Source organism: Chinchilla lanigera, unplaced genomic scaffold (genome assembly GCF_000276665.1).
Source record: "Chinchilla lanigera isolate Chin_1 unplaced genomic scaffold, ChiLan1.0 scaffold00053, whole genome shotgun sequence".
Taxonomy (NCBI): domain Eukaryota; kingdom Metazoa; phylum Chordata; class Mammalia; order Rodentia; family Chinchillidae; genus Chinchilla; species Chinchilla lanigera.
In genome coordinates, this window is record NW_004955454.1 from 6,770,043 (window position 1) to 6,786,908 (window position 16,866).

At 40.8% G+C, this 16,866-nt stretch overlaps 1 protein-coding gene across 4 annotated transcripts in view; it reads left to right on the plus strand.

Moving 5' to 3' along the window:
- The first annotated feature begins 4,265 nt into the window (after positions 1-4,265).
- Positions 4,266-16,866, plus strand: part of Kdm5a (lysine (K)-specific demethylase 5A) — a 90,740-nt gene continuing 78,139 nt past the window's right edge. The window contains exons 1-3 of one of the 4 annotated variants that reach the window (XM_013520164.1): positions 4,266-4,801; positions 8,973-9,050; positions 12,240-12,362. In XM_013520164.1, coding sequence (XP_013375618.1) covers positions 4,637-4,801; positions 8,973-9,050; positions 12,240-12,362 — 366 coding nt within the window. In that variant the 5' untranslated portion in view covers positions 4,266-4,636. The remainder of the gene's footprint in view (positions 4,802-8,972; positions 9,051-12,239; positions 12,363-16,866) is intronic. The other 3 variants (XM_013520163.1, XM_005396019.2, XM_013520162.1) reach the window with 3 other exon arrangements.

The window sequence follows — 16,866 nt, forward strand, 5'->3', positions numbered from 1 at the left end:
TCAGAATGGTAGCTTCTGCTGTGGAAAAACTAGGAACCTTCACTGATACTAAGTCTAAAGGCACTTAAATGGAATTTACCATCTTCTCCCAAACATGCTTTTTCTCAGTTATATCAGGATCCTCTCAGGCATCTTCTCACAATATCTTTCTCTGTTTCCCTTTGTTTTGGCCCCTACATTTTTAAAATCAAGTTATGGGGAGCCCAACTGCACACTCGTTCGCAAATACACCCTCCTATTTTTTTTATTATGTGTCTCATTACCTTTCAGTTGGTCTGGTACAGCAGGCTCCAGCTGCTGCTGTCTTGTTCTGTTCTCCTCTTCCTCCTCCTTCCTTTCTCTTCTTCTTCTTTTTCCTCCTCCTCGTGTTTTAAATCGTACTGGGGTTTTGAACCAGGGCCTCATGCATGGTAGCCAAGCACTCCATTCCCAGAGTTACATCCCCAGTCGAACCCTCTACTCTTTTTTTTTCCTCCTAATTTTGAGATAGGGTTTTATTAAATTGCCCAATGCTATGGTTTGTGTCTGGTCATCCTCCCAAAGCCTCATGCAGTCATGGCGGCGGTGGGGGGGGGGGCTTTTTTAGAGGCAGCTGAATCTACAGCTTGTGATTGGTTCATTGTCTAAGGCTGCACTTGGAGATATGAGCGCTACACCTGCCCTATGACTGGTAACCTGCATATAAGGGAGAAGAGGAGGTTTGCTCTGCTCCTTTTTTCTTGCTTTTGCTGTCTTCTGCAGCTATAAACTGTTGCCCCTCTGCTACACCATCCTGCTTTGGAGCCAGCTGATTATGAACTGAAACCTCTACAAACTGTGAGCTAAATAAACCTTTCCCCTTTAACTTTGGGTGTCAGGTGTTTTGTCCTAACAATGAGATAAGTAACTAAGACACCCAGATGGCCTCAAATTTGGTTTTGTTTTTGTTTGGTTGTTGTTGTTTGAGACAAGGTCTTGCTGTGTAGTTCAGGCTGGCCTTGAACTCACTTTGCCGCATTTTGTTTTATTTTATTTTAGTCTTTTTGAGGCGGGTCTTGCTATGCAGTTCAGGCTGGCCTTGAGCTCACTTTGTAGACCAGGCTGGTCTCGAACTCACGATGATCCTCCTGCCTCAGCCTCCCAAGTGCTGGGATTATAAGCATGTGCCCCCATGCCTGGCAGTCTTTTAAATTTTAAAGAGAAAAAAACACGCACGCAATTTGAAAACAAGATAATAGGAGGGTAACAATGGTTAATACATTGCATACTGTTATCTTTAAATTAGTTACTCAGAGTGCAAGGTATCAGCATTTAATTGTGCAAACAATATTAGCACAAACCTTTCTTTCCAATGAACTAAGAAAAAGTAGTACAAATATCTTAACTATCTTGTATTTATTTTGTTTTATTTTATTTTATTATTGAATTTTTTATAGTGATGCCATTTTAGCGAGACACAGTGGCACAAGTAACTGGGATTACTTGGAAGGCTAAAGAGGGAGGATGGTGAGTTCAAAACCAGCCTGAAAAACTTAAAGGAAACCCTGTCTCAAAAAAACAAGGGGGCACTGGTGCTGAGACATGTGATAGGGCACTTCCCAACTGTCTGATATGACTAATGCTTTTTTTTCTGGGATAGGAGAGTGAGCCCAGAGCATTCACATTGCTCTATATCTTTAGTTTTGTTTTTGTTTGTTTGAGATAAAGACCTCATTAGTCACTACAATGCCCAGGCTGGGTTCAAACTTGGTATCCTCCTGCCTCAGCTTCCGAAGTGCTGGTGTTACAGGCATGCACCACCAAACAAGTTTTAAAGTATTTTTGATAGAAGACACACACACACACACACGAACCATAAAAGATGTTTAAGTTTTTCATTATAATTAAAAAACCTCGGCTTTTTTTTTTTTTTTTTTTTCATAAAACCTCTGCTCTTTAAAGACAATGTTAGGGGCTGGGGATTTAGCTCAGTGGTACAGCACCTGCCTGGCAAGTGCAAGGTCATGAGTTCGATTCCCGGTACCGGAAACAAACAAAAAATAAAATAAAATAAAGACAATGTTAATAAAATGAAAGAGTAGCTCCCCACTGGAAAAAAATATTTGCAGTACATACATTTGACAAAAAACTGCTTTCCAAAATATGTAAAGGGGGCTGGGGATTTAGCTCAGCGGCACAGCGCCTACCTGGCAAGTGCAAGGTTGTAAGTTTGAGTCCTGCTACCGGAAGAAAAACAAAACAAACAAACACACACAAAAAACAAAATATGCAAAGAACACTTACAACTCAATAAGAGAACAAACAAGTCAGTGAAAACCATGGGCAAGAAGATACACAAATGGCCTTTACGAAAAGGCCTTAAAATGCTCTTTATAGGTGGGTGTGGTGGTGCATGCCTGTAATCCCTGCACTTGGGAAGCTGAGGCAAGAGGATCTTTGTGAGTTCAAGGCTAACCTGGGCTACAAGGTGAGTTAAAGACCAGCCTGAACTGCACAGCGAGACCCTGTCTCAAAAACACCAAAAAAAAAAAAAAAAAAAAGCTCCTTTTTGGAGCTGGCTTTGCACTTTCTCAGTAGCCCACAATGGCCTCAAACATGCTATTCCCTTACCTCAGCGTCCTGAGTGCTGGAGCTGCAGACGTGTGCCACTACACCCAGCTGCTTCCCTCTTCCAACTACAGATCAGTGTGATGCTGTATTTTCTCCATGGATTTCAATCAAGATAACATCTTATAAGGGAATGGGGAACTGGGGATTTAGCTCAGCGGCACAGCGCCTGCCCGGCAAGCGCAAGGTCGTGAGTTTGATTCCCAGTATCCGAGAAAAAAAAAAAAGTCACCCAGAGAATGAATGTGAAAAGAGTTATATGAGAATCCAGCTTGAAAGGTTAACAGAATTTTCAAACAATGTAACGAGGGTAGTCTTTCCTCTCTGTTGGTGATTTCTTTGTTGTGCAAAAGCTTTTTAATACGGTTGAGATCCCATTTGTTGATTCTTGGTAATAGTTCCTTTGCAGTCTGGATTTTGTTTATGAAGTCTCTGCCTATACCTATGTCTTTGAGATTTCTACCTATTTTCTCTTCCAGTAAATTTAGTTTTTCTACTTTAATACTTAGATCTTTGATCCATTTTGACTTTAGTGCATGGTGACATGGGTCTAGTTTTAGTCTTTAGCATGTGGAAAGCCAGTTTTTCCAGCACCCTTTATAAACAGGCTGTCTTTCATATACTGAACATGTATGGGCCCTTTGTCAAAGATAACATGGCTGAGTGTGTTGCATCTGCATGTTTTTTTATGTTCCACTGATTTTCAGGCCTGTTTTTTTTTTTCCACACCAAAACCATACTGATAGTTGTACAGCTAGTTTCTCTTAGCTCATTGAAAATAAAGGTTAGTGCTAATGTTGTTTGAACAAGATATCATGCCTATATCTTATACCTTGATTAACTACATAATGTATTAATTATTGTAACTGTCTTACTAATCTGTTTTGAAACTTCTCTTAAAAAATAAAATGAGATTATAAAAATGCGAAGAACTATACTTTCATGGTTTCTTCTTTAGTCATGTCTACGTTATTATCTACAATTCAGAGGAAGTGAAAGACACTGGCATAAAGGTTTTCTGACAAGCAGGTTCAGAACAGTTGCCATAGCAAAATGAGAAACAGCACAGCATATTGTGCAAGAGCTGGCTGCTGTGAAAATAAGACGATTTGGGTAGCTGTCGGTGGTGCCGTATGCCTGTAATCCCAGAATTCAGAAGACTGAGGCAGGAGCATTAGGGAGAGCTTGAGGCTAGCTTGGCCCGCTGAACTGTAGTGAGACTCTGTCTCAACAAAAGACGAGAAAAGAAATTTGGGGTTGGGTGTCAGTTACTAGAAATGCAAGGCCAAGAGTTTTTTGTTTTTTCTTTTTTTCCCGTGTAGAATGAAGAGAAATTCCTACACGGAACGGGTTCCATTTGAATTTGTCACGAAGAGGCGGGTACAAATTGACCGAGTGAGAGTATTCGTAAATACTCGCGATCAAAGGATTAAAAAAGGGAGCTAAACGCTGGGAAGGTTGGTACTTGCTCAAACGCAGACATGTGCAAGTCGCAGACAAGCGCAGGGAGGCAGGGGCGGGGGTGCCCGGGCAGGGCTCCCGTGTGATTCAGGCGACCATGAACGCACAAAGAGGACGGGTCTCCCCACCGGAAGCGGAACCTCCGTGCGGCGCCACGACGCATTCCTCCGCGCCGGAAGCGCGTCCCGCCGCGCTCTCACGTCTGCCGGGGTGGCTTCGCGGCGCGTCCCGGGGGGCTCTGCGGAGTTTGCTGGACTGCGCAGAACCTTGGAGAGCCGGCAGAGGAGAAGCGACGGGGGCCGCCTTCAAAGGCGAGAAGGGCAGGCAATACACTGAGGCTTCGCGGAGGGACTCTTCCTGCCGGGCGGAGGGACTTGGCAGCACGTTAACTTCCGGAAAGTCCGGCGCGGAGAGGAAAAGCCCCGAAGGAAACAATAACAAACAGCCGGAAGAAGCGATTCTGGCTTGCAGTGTCGCGTAGATCTCCAGGAAGATGCCTTCCGGGCCCTGCGAGGGGATGTGAGAGGGCTCGGTGGGCTCCAGCCAGCTTTCCTCCATCTGCCCCTCCCGGGGGTCCCTGGCTCTTGCCATGGCGGGCGTGGGGCCGGGGGGCTACGCGGCGGAGTTCGTGCCACCTCCGGAGTGCCCAGTCTTTGAGCCTAGCTGGGAGGAGTTCACAGATCCGCTCAGCTTTATCGGCCGCATCCGGCCTCTGGCTGAGAAAACCGGCATCTGCAAAATCCGACCGCCTAAGGTACCCGAGGCTTCGAAGAGGGCGAAGGGAGAGTGGGAGTCGATCCGCTTGGCTCCGTATGCTGCTTCTGTGCGTTCGTAAATGGCTCCCTTATTTCTCGACCACCGGAGGCCGCGACTCTGGATATTTTTGCCTTGGGTTCTCTTGCAGTCTTACGCTGGCAAGTCTTAACGCGAGAAGGAGGTGTCTCTGGGGCCTTTCTTCGCTAAAACTTGAGAGCTGATGCTTTGATTTGGATTGGGGGCGAGGGCAACAAGGCTTCGGGCCTCCTCGGCCCGGAAGGTGTTTGACATGTTCTGCCCTGCCCTGCCCTGCCCTACACGCCTGTATGATTCTCATTATGGCTTGATCGCAGGAACTGCAGATCCAGCGGCTGTTTCTTTACCCAAGTCCCAGAGTGCTAAGGCTATCAGACATTTGCAGGCCACATTTCAGGGTTAGGGTTTCTTAAGAGGTAATCTGAGCTCCAGTAGCCCTCCAGGATCATATCACTAGAGGAGACTCCGGGCTAATTACTGCAGTGAGAATACCTTCCCCGGGGAAGAGAAAGAGAATCAATTAGTTTTCACGTTTAGAGATTTAGGAAGAATTGGTAAATAACGAAGGTGGAGGAAAACGTTGAAATCCCTTGATAGAAGGAACTAAGGAGCAAAGACTAAAGAATTGCAATTATTACAGATAACTAGGTTTTGCCTATAGGCTGGTTAATTATAATCCTCAATCTTTAAGGAGAACAGGTACTACTCTTTGTATGGGGTTAATTGATGCCCCAAGAGTTTGAGTGATATGTCCAAGGTCAGAACGGTTTTTTTTTGACCTGTTTAGACTAGTGCTTTCCAAATGATGTTGGACAGCCTGCGTCAGCATCAGCTGGATGTTTGTTAAAAAGCAGGCTTAAGGCTAGAATTAGGGTATGGAGATGAAGCACTTGCCTCGTTCACACAAGGCCCTGGGTTCTATCCCTGGCAAGGAAAAAAAGAACACTGATTTCTGGTTGTGGACGTCTTGGAGTTTGTGTTTCTAGCAAGTACTCATAGATAATTAGTGCAAATTGGTTTGTGAGCCTTTATCATAGTAGTTCTTTTTTTGTACGATTTTTCTCCTCACATTAGTAGTAGGGATTGAACCCAGGGCTTTTGTACTGAGCTACAGTCCTCAGCCCTTTATTCTGTTTTGAGACTTAGCTAAGTTACTAAGTTGCTAAGTTGCTCAGGTGGGCCCGAATAGACAGAATTCATAGAGGCATTTTGCTATATGTTTTGTCTAGTAGTAGTTAAGATAAAACTAAAGCAGTGTCACGTTTGAAATGTATTTTATTTTATCTTTTTTTTTTTTTTTTTGCAGTTCAGGCTGGTCTTGGAGTCACTTTGTAGCCCAGGGTGGTCTCAAAGTGGCCATGATCCTCCTGCCTCGGCGTCCCGAGTGCTAGGATTACAGGCCTGTGCCACCACACCCGGCTATTTAATTTATTTATTTTTTTAGGTACCGGAAATTGAACTCAGAACCTCATGCATGCCAGACAGGTGCAGTGCTACTGAGCTAAATGCCTGGCCCCTTATGTTTGAATTTTAAAAAGCCTCTGCCTTCACAACTGACTGCTATACCATGGAACTATGTGCTACAGTGATTTAAAAGCTTAGGTGGGAGGAAGGAGAAGGAGGAGCTGATTTAGCCCCTAGAAATTGTTTCATTTAATCTTTGAGACCCAGTAGGTAAACAATATTCATTTTACAGGTGAGGAAAATCTGGAAAAGTTAAAACACTTGATAGATGTGTGGTTTTGAACAAGTGGCAAAGTGGATTTTGAATCCAGATTAATTTTCTGATTCTAAAACAGAAGTCTTGCTCCCCTTGTGCTGAACAGTGAATGAGATTGTGCAATGAATTTATTAAGATTATACACTGTTATTTTCAAGGAAAGGATTAATAAATCATTGCTATAATGATATGTTTTGTCATCCTTTTTTTTGGTTGGTTTTTTGGTTTTTTTTCCGGTATTGGGAACCGAACTCATGACCTTGCACTTGCCTTGCAGGTGCTGTGCCACTGAGCTAAATCCCCAGCCCCTGTTTTGCCATCCTTTAAAAGCTTCCATTTAGCTCCTCTATCAGAATTACCTCATGTTGACCAAACCTTAAACATTGAGGTTTTTCTAAATCATATTTTCATGTACTGCTACTGCAGTCAGTAGAAATTCTATTCATGGATTGTTTATGGTAAAAGTGATTTTCATTACGTAAAAGGCTATAATAATATACCTTTTATGTGGACGTCAAGTTGTTATTGAAATAGATCTAGTTTACAGGCAGAGTTTAATTTGGATATTGGCAAATTTCTTTACTTTTGAAGTTAAGGGAGTTTTTTTGGACTACTGCTCTTATCTTTAAATGGGTTTACTATTTAAATCAAATCTAGGTGGGCATGGTGGTACACGCCTGTAATCCCCCTACTTGGGAGGCTAAGGCAGGAGGATCCCTGAAAGTTTGAGGCCAGCCTGAACTGCTCAGTGAAACCTTGTCTCAAAAATAAAACAAAATAAAACAAATCTAGTTCTCTAGATCCCCAACTTGAAAAATGTGATATCATTTTAGTTATATCACAGTTTGGACATTGTCTCTATTCTGTGGATTTCCTTCCTGTTTGAAAAAAAAAATGAGCTTCATGTACACCTGTAACCCCAGAGCTTTAACAAAACTTTTGTGAAACATACACTCTAAAATGCTTATATTTACACATACTTTAAAAATTATCTTAATACAGTGGTACCTCAGTTCACAAACTTAATTCATTCCATGATTGTGGAAAAGCCATGTTCATGTTCATGTGGAAAATGATTGTCACCCGATGCAGAGTTTGCAAACAAAAACTGAATTTTGCCAAATGCTTCAGTTTGCAAACCAACAGAATCGTTTGTGAACTGAGGTACCACTGTAGATACTTTTTTTCCTTTTTTGTGGTACTGGGTATTAAACTCAGCACCTTTTTACTGAGTTGCATTCCCAGCCTTTTTATTTTGAGACAAAATAAAAAGTTGTATTAGTCTTGCTAAGTTGCTCAGGCTGTGCTTGAACATCCAGTGCCTCTGCCTCAGCCTCCAAGAGTGCTGGAATTAAAGACACATACTTCTTATTTTTTGAGAAGGGATGTCTGTTCTGTTGCCCGGGTTAGACTCAAACTCATGGGCTCAAGCTATCCCCCTTCCTCAGTATGTTGTACATTTTTTTTTTTTTTGTGCTGGGGATTGAATCTAGGGCCTCACTTGTGTAAGTGCTCTGATTTCATCCCAGCCCTTTTTAAAAATTTTTATTTTGAGGTAGGGTGTGAGTTGCCCAGACTTGCCTCACACTTGGGATCCTCCTGCCTTCTTAATATCTAGGATTATAGTATTTCATCATTATGCCTGATTCCTTATGAATACTTAGAATTTTTGTTTTGTGGTGCTGGGACTCAAACCTAGGGCCCATTTGTGCTAGAAAAGTGCTGTACTACTGAGCTGTATCCTCAGCCCTAAAAATATCTTTTTTAATCTTAAATTTTACCTGTTTTATTTTTTTTCAATTTTTTCTTTTTAATTTGGTAAACCTATATGTTGCTGATACTTTTTGTTTTTTTTTTAATACCGTTTCATGATATGTGAACTCACTGAAATGCATTTGAGTAATCTGGGAAAGCATAATGGTGGGCTGTAAATAGGCTGGTAAGATTTGTAGGTTGGGTCTCTAAGTAATATTAAAATTAAAATGGCTTAATATGCAGAATATTATTCTTCCTGTGTATAGTAAAGAAAATTTCAGCCGGAGTTACTCTTGCATACCTATAATCCCAGTGTTCAGGGAAGTTGAGGCAGGAGGATCCTAAGTTCAAATCCCGTGTAAGCAAAAAGGGGTGGGGATATAGCTCAGCAGCACAGCACCTGCCTGGCAAGCATGAGGTCGTCAATTTGATTCCCGGTATCAAAAACAAAAAAGCAGGGAGAGGGACTGGGAGTGTTGCTCAGTTGTAGAATGCTCTGGATTCAACCTCCATACTGCCAAAAAAGAATAAAAAGATGTATAAAGTGATCTATTGTCACCGTGATCTGTGGCTGTTTACCCTTAAAATTAAGGGAATAAATTATGTACTCCTTGCTTGCTATCTACCACTGTGTTTAAAAGAAATTCTTTCTGTTCAGGATTGGCAGCCACCATTTGCATGTGAAGTAAAAAGCTTTCGTTTTACTCCAAGAGTCCAGCGCCTGAATGAACTTGAGGTGAGTGTTAAGTATAACCATCTCTGCTTTCTGATTGTGTATGTAGGGGTCTGAGTAGAGCACTTTGAGAAGCTCATGTACCAGGGTCCAGAGTTTGTATTAGGAGTGAATGCAGTGGTTACTTCTTGTTTGGAGGAAGTATCTGATTTTTTAAAAACTGATTAAAGTAGTTTTTTTTTTTTTTTTTTAAACTTAATTGATTTTGGGAAACTGTTTCTTGCTGTGTATTTCATAGTGGAAGTATTTGGTGCTTCACTTCAGAGACTTGGAATTCTTAAATTCTATTTTCTTCAATGTTTACTATTCTATTTTTTTTTTTAATTTTTGCTAGTCTTTCTACTGTCTCCAACGGCCTTTGGGAAATAGATGTTTCAATTCTAATTCAAAATCTAGTTTTCAAAGATTTTGTTTGTTTGTTGTAGAGAGAGTCTTGATATGTAGTCCATGCTGGCTTTGAACTCACGACCCAGCCTCCTGAGTGTTAGGATTATAGGCATGATCATCACACCATCATCCCTGACTGTTTTTATTGTTTTTGTTTTGACTGAACTTTTCCAGGACTGTTAATTTATTTTGATCTCCATTTATTTGTTTATTTATTCATTCATTCATTCATCTTTCTTGAGAGAGGGTTTTCCTGTGCAGATCAGGCTGACCTGGAACTCACAGTTATCCTCCTGCCTCAGTCTCCTGAGTGCTGGGGTTACAGGCCTGTACCACGCCCCCAGTGATGATCTCCCTTTCAATAGTATTATAATTTCTCCTGGGCTGCAGGTGTGGATCAGTGATGGAACCTGTATTTAGCATATGCAAGGCCCTCAGTTTGATTCTCAGAACCAGAACAACTCCTCTGCAACAAGCAAACAAAAACCAAGGATAGTTATAGTGTCTCATATCTATAATCCTAGTTCTTTGGGAGGCTGAGGCTGGAGGATCATAGGTTTGAGCCCAGGGGACTTTAGTGAGACCCTGTTTCAAAATAAAGATATATAGAAGGGCTGGGAACGTAGCTGAATGTGAAGGGTCTAGGTTTAATCCTTACTATTGGAAAAAAATGAAGCAAAACACCAGTACTTTCTCTTAAATTTTCCAGAGTAAAATCTGTTTATAAATATTGCTGCTTTTTTCCATCTGCTGGATTTTCAGAAGATTCTTCAGTTTGTTATTAAAACCATTTCTGAGTGCAGTAGAAAAGTCTTTTGATAGCTAAGACCTGTTACATCTTGCTGAGGGTTTTTCCTTGCCCTCCCAGATACTCTTAAAATATTTTCTGAGATTTTTATATGTATAATCTGTCTGTCTGTCTGTCTATCTATCTATGTATCTTTCAATCATATATCTATCTTGTCTGTCCCTGTATATCTTGTAATTAGATAGTCGATGAAGCATTATAAAATTAGTGTAGGTGGGGTTGATGCACCTAGAATGTGAATATTAGATGCAGATCAATTGACAAACTTACAATGCTTGGAGACTTGGAGAAATCTGGTTTACTAAATTTTATGGTTGCATAAGTTAAGCCACTTTCAAAAAAATGCTCTGGATACTAATGAGAATTTTTTATTTTTAATTTTTTTAATTTTTTATTTTTTGGTAGGAAATTATCAATGGTTATTGTTTTACATATTGTTATCTACAAGCTCATTTCTCAGGAGAACAAATAGACAAATAAAAGTGAGTTGTTTTTTTTTTTTGGTTTTTCTCCGGTACCGGGAACTGAACTCACGACCTTGTGCTTGCCAGGCAGGCGCTTTGCCGCTGAGCTAAATCCCCAGCCCCAAATAATAGTGAGTTACAGACAAAAGAGGTAGGAGATTATCAAAAGTTGTTGTACTGTACTTTGGTATCTTCAAAGTGGCTGCTAAAGAAAATAAATAGAGCTATACATGAGTGACCTATTGAATAAACATTAACTATTCTCAATGGTTGTTGTAGGAAACACATAATAATAAACATGCATCCATTTATGAAATAGGATAGGAACAATACAAACATTACAGAGTTATGGATAGATTAGTAGGAAAATATCAGTGGCTGCTGTAATACATGGTGGTATCTTCAAAGTGGTTTCTGAGGAAGACAGAGATACGCAAGAATGTTCTAACAAGTAGTTACAGCCAAAGGGTTGTCCAAAATAGCATATTACCTCCTCACCAGTGACTCCTGTCACTGAGGTGTGACAGCTGGAAGGAAGGCCAGGATTGAAAAGAAGGACCGAGAGACTTGCACCTGTGTCTAGCAACAGGCTGTTTTCTTGTTCCTCCGTAGTCATGATTACCCAGGGCTCCTCCATGGAGATGACAGTCTGGCCAGGGGGAGAAGGCAGAGTATGCCCCGGGACCTCTCATTCCTGTTGGACTAACTGGTAGGATGGGTCTGAGCTCTGGGGCCTCCGCTTCAGAGGGCAGACTGATCTCCAGTGGTCACCTTTGCATTCAGGACATGGCCCATGGGGCCTCTTAGGGCCATTCCTCTTGAGGTGGCCTGGCTTTTAACAGTGGTAGCAGATGAATGCAGTCGTCGAGTTCTTCTTGGGGCCCCGGAAATCAGACTTGGGGTCTGTTTCTCTTAGTGCTGCAACAAAAGCAGCTGCTTTTTCTCAGTCCTGTCTGTTTTCTCTCCTTGGCCGCCTCCTCATCATGGCTATAGAATACTGACTACACAATTCTTACTAACATCAATGAGAATTTTTTATATATGTTAAGAGTAATTTTTTTTTGCCCTAGTGATGAAAATATTAGCAGTATTATTTTCTCTTTACTGTTGGCTTTTGCTTTTTTACAGGGTTGGACAAAGCAATAATGAATTCTTTGAATTTCATTAGAGAAATGAGCACTTATGTTAGATTGATTGATTGATTCATTTATTTATTTTTTTGCTGTACCAGGGATCGAACTCAGGACCTTGCACTTGATAGGCAGGCACTTGTGCCACTGAGCCTTATCCCCAGCATCATTCATTTATTTATTTTTTTGTCTTTTTTTTTTTTTTTTGAGACAGGTTGCTATGCAGTTCAGGCTGGCCTTGAGCTCACTTTGTAGCCCAGGCTTGCCTTGAACTTGCAGTAATTCTCCTGCCTCAGCCTCCTGAGTGCTGGGGTTACAAGTGTGCACCACCATGCCTGGCTTTTGATTTACTTATTTTTAACTATAATAGTTCCTATTTCTGATTTCTGTATTTTAATAATAGGCAATGACCAGGGTAAGACTGGACTTCTTGGATCAACTGGCAAAATTTTGGGAACTTCAAGGATCTACTTTGAAGATCCCAGTGGTTGAGAGGAAAATCCTGGATCTTTATGCTTTGAGCAAGGTGAGGGTTATGCTTGGTTTAGAAATTGAACAGAAGGCAAAGTGCAAGCTTAGCATCTGTGAGACACTGGATTGGATTCCTGTTTTAACACTCGCACCCCCAAAGAAATTAAGCAGAGGTTTGTGAATATATGAAATTAAGAATTTGAAATAAACTTAGTAGGAAATATTGTTTCCCGTACATACTTTATTTGACAATAAAATACATACCTGAAGAGGTAGAAATGATAGACCTTAAAGTTACCCTTAAAAGGCATTTTATAATTTATGAATTCACATTTAATGATTCAGATTAGTTTGCTGTGTGATCCACAATATGCGGAAGAAACGTCTGTCTCCTAATATCGCTATGTGCTGAGTGTATAATATCCTGTGTTGAGCTTGGCGTCTTTTTTCTACTTCTTAATTGAAAATTCTTGGTGTATTAAAGGGATTCATGGTGCAGCATTCTCATATGCTATATATCAGTTTTATTAATGACACCAGTTAACATTGAAGTACAGTAGTGTAAATGGCTGAAGCCAGTATTATCCAATAGAATAAATAATAGCTCAGAAACTTAAAGGTGAATACTTTAGACTCATTTTTGCCTAAATACATGTTAACATTGTAACGCTGCATTCCCTGATGAGAACAAAACTGACCTGCAACAGAGCTAATAATAATTTCTCTGAAAATATATATATATATTTTTCGTCCCCCCCCGCCAGCACCAGGAATCAAACTCACGACCTTGAACTTGCCAGGCAGGCGCTGTGCCGCTGAGCTAAATCCCCAGCCCTGAAAATACATATTTTTAATATAATAATAAAAATCTGTGATTGTTCTGACTTGTGGGTGAAAACAGCTTTATTATTTGAGAAATTTTGTAAATGCTTTTATTTTGTGGCCCTTGTAGCCTATGACTGCTACATCATTTTGGAATAGGAATTTATAATATCCTTACATTTCTAATAAGAATATTTATAATATTTCTTGTAAGAAAATGTAATTCTTATATTTACTTTTTTCTTTTTCCCTTTTTTATTTTTGAGATAGTTGCACTGTGTAGTCCAGCCTGGCCTTGAACTTGTGTGATCCTCCTGCCTTAACCTCCCGAGTGCTGGGATTACAAGCGTGCGCCGCCATGCCAGGCTGGCCTACCTCTTTTAAAAAAACTTACTTGGAGACAAAGTCTTGCTAAATTGCCCAGGTTTTCCGTGATCTTTCTGCCTCAGCCTCCTTAGTAGCTGGGATTACAAATGTGTGTCACAATGCCTGCCCCCATATTTAAATTATTTTTCTGATATATTTTAAAATTAACATCAAATTAGAATGCTCTTACTAAAAATCCTAGGAAGTATGGTCTCATACTTAACATATAGATTTAGGCTGTTTTTGGTTTTTTGAGACAGGGTCCAGCTATGTAGTTCAGGCTGCCCTTGAACTTACTACGTAGCCCAGACTGGACTCAGACTCGCTGTGACCCTCCTGCCTCATTCTCCTTAGTGCTGGGATCACAGGTACACCATCCCTTGCTCTAGCTTAGGCCAGTGGTGGTGAACTTTTAGATAGCAAGTGCCCAAACGGTACCCTGAATCTACTTACTTACTGCAAAGCGCTAATACTGCAGTTAACCCTGAACACCAAGGTTTTAGTTTGGAAAAAATAGCTCAGATGTTAACATCTTTTGTCTTACAAAAAAACGCAGTAACAGAGCTCTGTGAACAGCTTTTTATTGAATGTGACCTTTGCTATTGTGTGCGTACTGATAATTTGTCAAGCCTTGGCTGGAGTGACTTGGCTCAGGTGCTGACTGTGTGCCATAGGTTCTCCACCAGTGCTTTAGATTGTTTTTATCTGTCAGGTAGTGGTATCAATAATTAAGTCCTAGGTGGGTGTGCTGGCCCACACGTGTAATCCTAGCACTCGGGAGGATCGTTGTGAGTTTGAGACCAGCCTGGGCTACAAGGTGAGCTAAAGGCCAGCCTGAACTGCATAGCGAGACCCTGTCTCAAAAAGACCGGAAAAAAAAAATTAAGCCCTGTTCAGAGAGTAATCTAGTGCAATTATATGAAAACTTGTGATACCAAAGGACAGTTTGTAGGAAACTTGAGGGGGGAGATTGTGTCTTTTTGTAGGGAACCATTAGGATAAAAATTAGTTTTAAGAATTCTCTTAGCTGGGTATGGTGACACATTCCTGTAACCCCAACACTGGGAGGCTGATGCAGTTTGATGGCAGTTTGTTTTAAATGAAATATTTTACATATTTTGTTTAAAATTTTATTTTATTTTTTTAAAAGAGAATAAAATGATAAGATGGTAAGTTTTGAGGGAAACCTGGCCTACATAATGAGACCCTGTTTCAAAAACAGGACAAAGTTGAGCATGGTGTTGCATGCCTATAATCCCAGTACTCTGCAGGAGGCTGAGGCAGGAGGACCATTGAGAGTTCAAGGCCAGCCTGAACTACATAGTGAAACCCTATCTCTAAACAACAAAAACAACAAACAGGAACCCCCAAAAATTCTCTTTTTTTTGAGACGTGGTCTTGATATGTAGTCCATGTGGACATTGAACTCATTATGTAGCCCAGGCTGGCCTTGGAACTGCAGTGATCCTCATGCCTCAGCCTCCAGAGTGTTGGAATTACAGGTGTGCACCACCACAGCTGGCTCAAAATTCTCTTTTTTGATGTTTTTGTTCAGTCAAACTTTATCTGCTGAGTTTTACTATATGATGTTTACTATTCTAAATGTGTTTGATTTGATTTATGTAGCATGAATAAAATATAAAATATTTTCAAAAATTATTTTATCATTAGTAACAATACTGCTGTGATAATCTTTAGTCAAAAGTCATTACATATACTTTTGTAAATATCCTATGTAATTTGCTTGAATAATTATTTGGTGTAAGTAATTTTTTTTGCCTTTTTGAGACAGGGTCTTACTAGGCAGTTCAGGCTGGCCTTGACCTCACTTTGTAGCCCAGGCTAGCCTCAAATTTGTGTTGATCCTCCTGTTTCAGCCTCCTGAGTGCTGGGATTACAGGAGTGTGCCACTACACCCGGCACTATTTAGTATAAGTAATTTCTGAAACTTGCACTTTTATATAAGTGATTCTTCCAATTAAAAGGCAAACATGCAATCCTAGCACTTGGGAAGGCTGAGGCAAGGGGATCACTGAGTTTGAAGCCAGACTGGGCTACATAATAAGCTCAAGGCCATTCTGAACTACATAGGGAGAGTCGGTCTCAAAACAGACAGACAAAAAAAACCCATTAGGCTGAATTTGGTTAGATTATGTTCTTGGTTTTGGTAAGTTGTAGAGTTTTAAAATAAAGGAGGGGATTGGGCATGGTGGTGCATGCTTGTAATTCCAGCACTTGGGAGGTTGGGACTAGAGGATCACCTAGAGTTTAAGGCCAGCCTGGACTGACATACTGAGCTCAAGGCCAGCCTGAACCACATAGCAAGACCCTATCTCAAAAAAACACCAACAAGAAAGAAGGGACCTTTAACCGGATCTGATGGTGCATACCTATAGTCCCAGCACTCTGGAAGATTGAGGGAGGAGGATCACAAGATCAAGCCCAGCCCTATTCACAATTAAAAAGGGGCTGGAGATACAGTTCAGTGCAAAGGTCTGGGTTTAATCTCTGGTCCTGCCCGCCCCAAAAAAGAAGGGACTTCAGAAATAATCTAATCAGAACTCTTTCACTCACAATTCCTACTAGCGGTTGTCATCCATACTGTTCAACTCCCTCTTGTAAAACCCAATTCCTTCTTGTTCAAAGGGGAATACTCCTAATAAAATATACCTTGTTTAAATATTTAGAGAACGTATTAAATATTTATTTATTTTTAAAATATTTTTTATATTTATTTATTTTTGTCTTATTGAGACAAGGTCTCGTTATGCAGTTTGGGCTGGCCTTGAGCTCACTTTGTAGCCCTGGCTGGTCTCGAACTTGCAACGATCCTCCTGCCTCAGCCTCCCGAGTGCTGAGATTACAGGTGTGTGCCACCATGCCCGTCAAGAATGCATTAAATATTTAAAAAGTTAAATTTGTTTTAGTCTTGTCTGTTTTTTTCCTTGCCACAAGTAGTCTAGTCTTTTGTATGCTTGTTTTGTTTTTGAGACAGAGTTCTGCTATGTGGTTCAGGTTGGTTTTGAACTTGCTATGTGGTCTTAATTTTTTTTTTTTCTTTGTTATTCTCTCTAAAAATCTGTTTTCGGGGGCTGGGGATATAGCTCAGTGGCATAAGTGCCTGCTGGCAAGTGCAAAGTCGTGAGTTCGATCCCTGGTACTGCAAAAAAAAAAAAATCTGTTTTCTGTTGTCCTTGGAAAATAGATAAAGTCTATTAAAAATGAATGTAGCTGGATGTGGTGGTGCATGCCTGTAATCCCAGCACTTGGGAGGCTGCTCACTGCAAAGTGAGCCCAAGGCCAGCCTGAACTGCATAGCAAGACCCTGTCTCAAAAGAAAAAAGCAAAAGAAGCCTAGTGTTTATTTATTT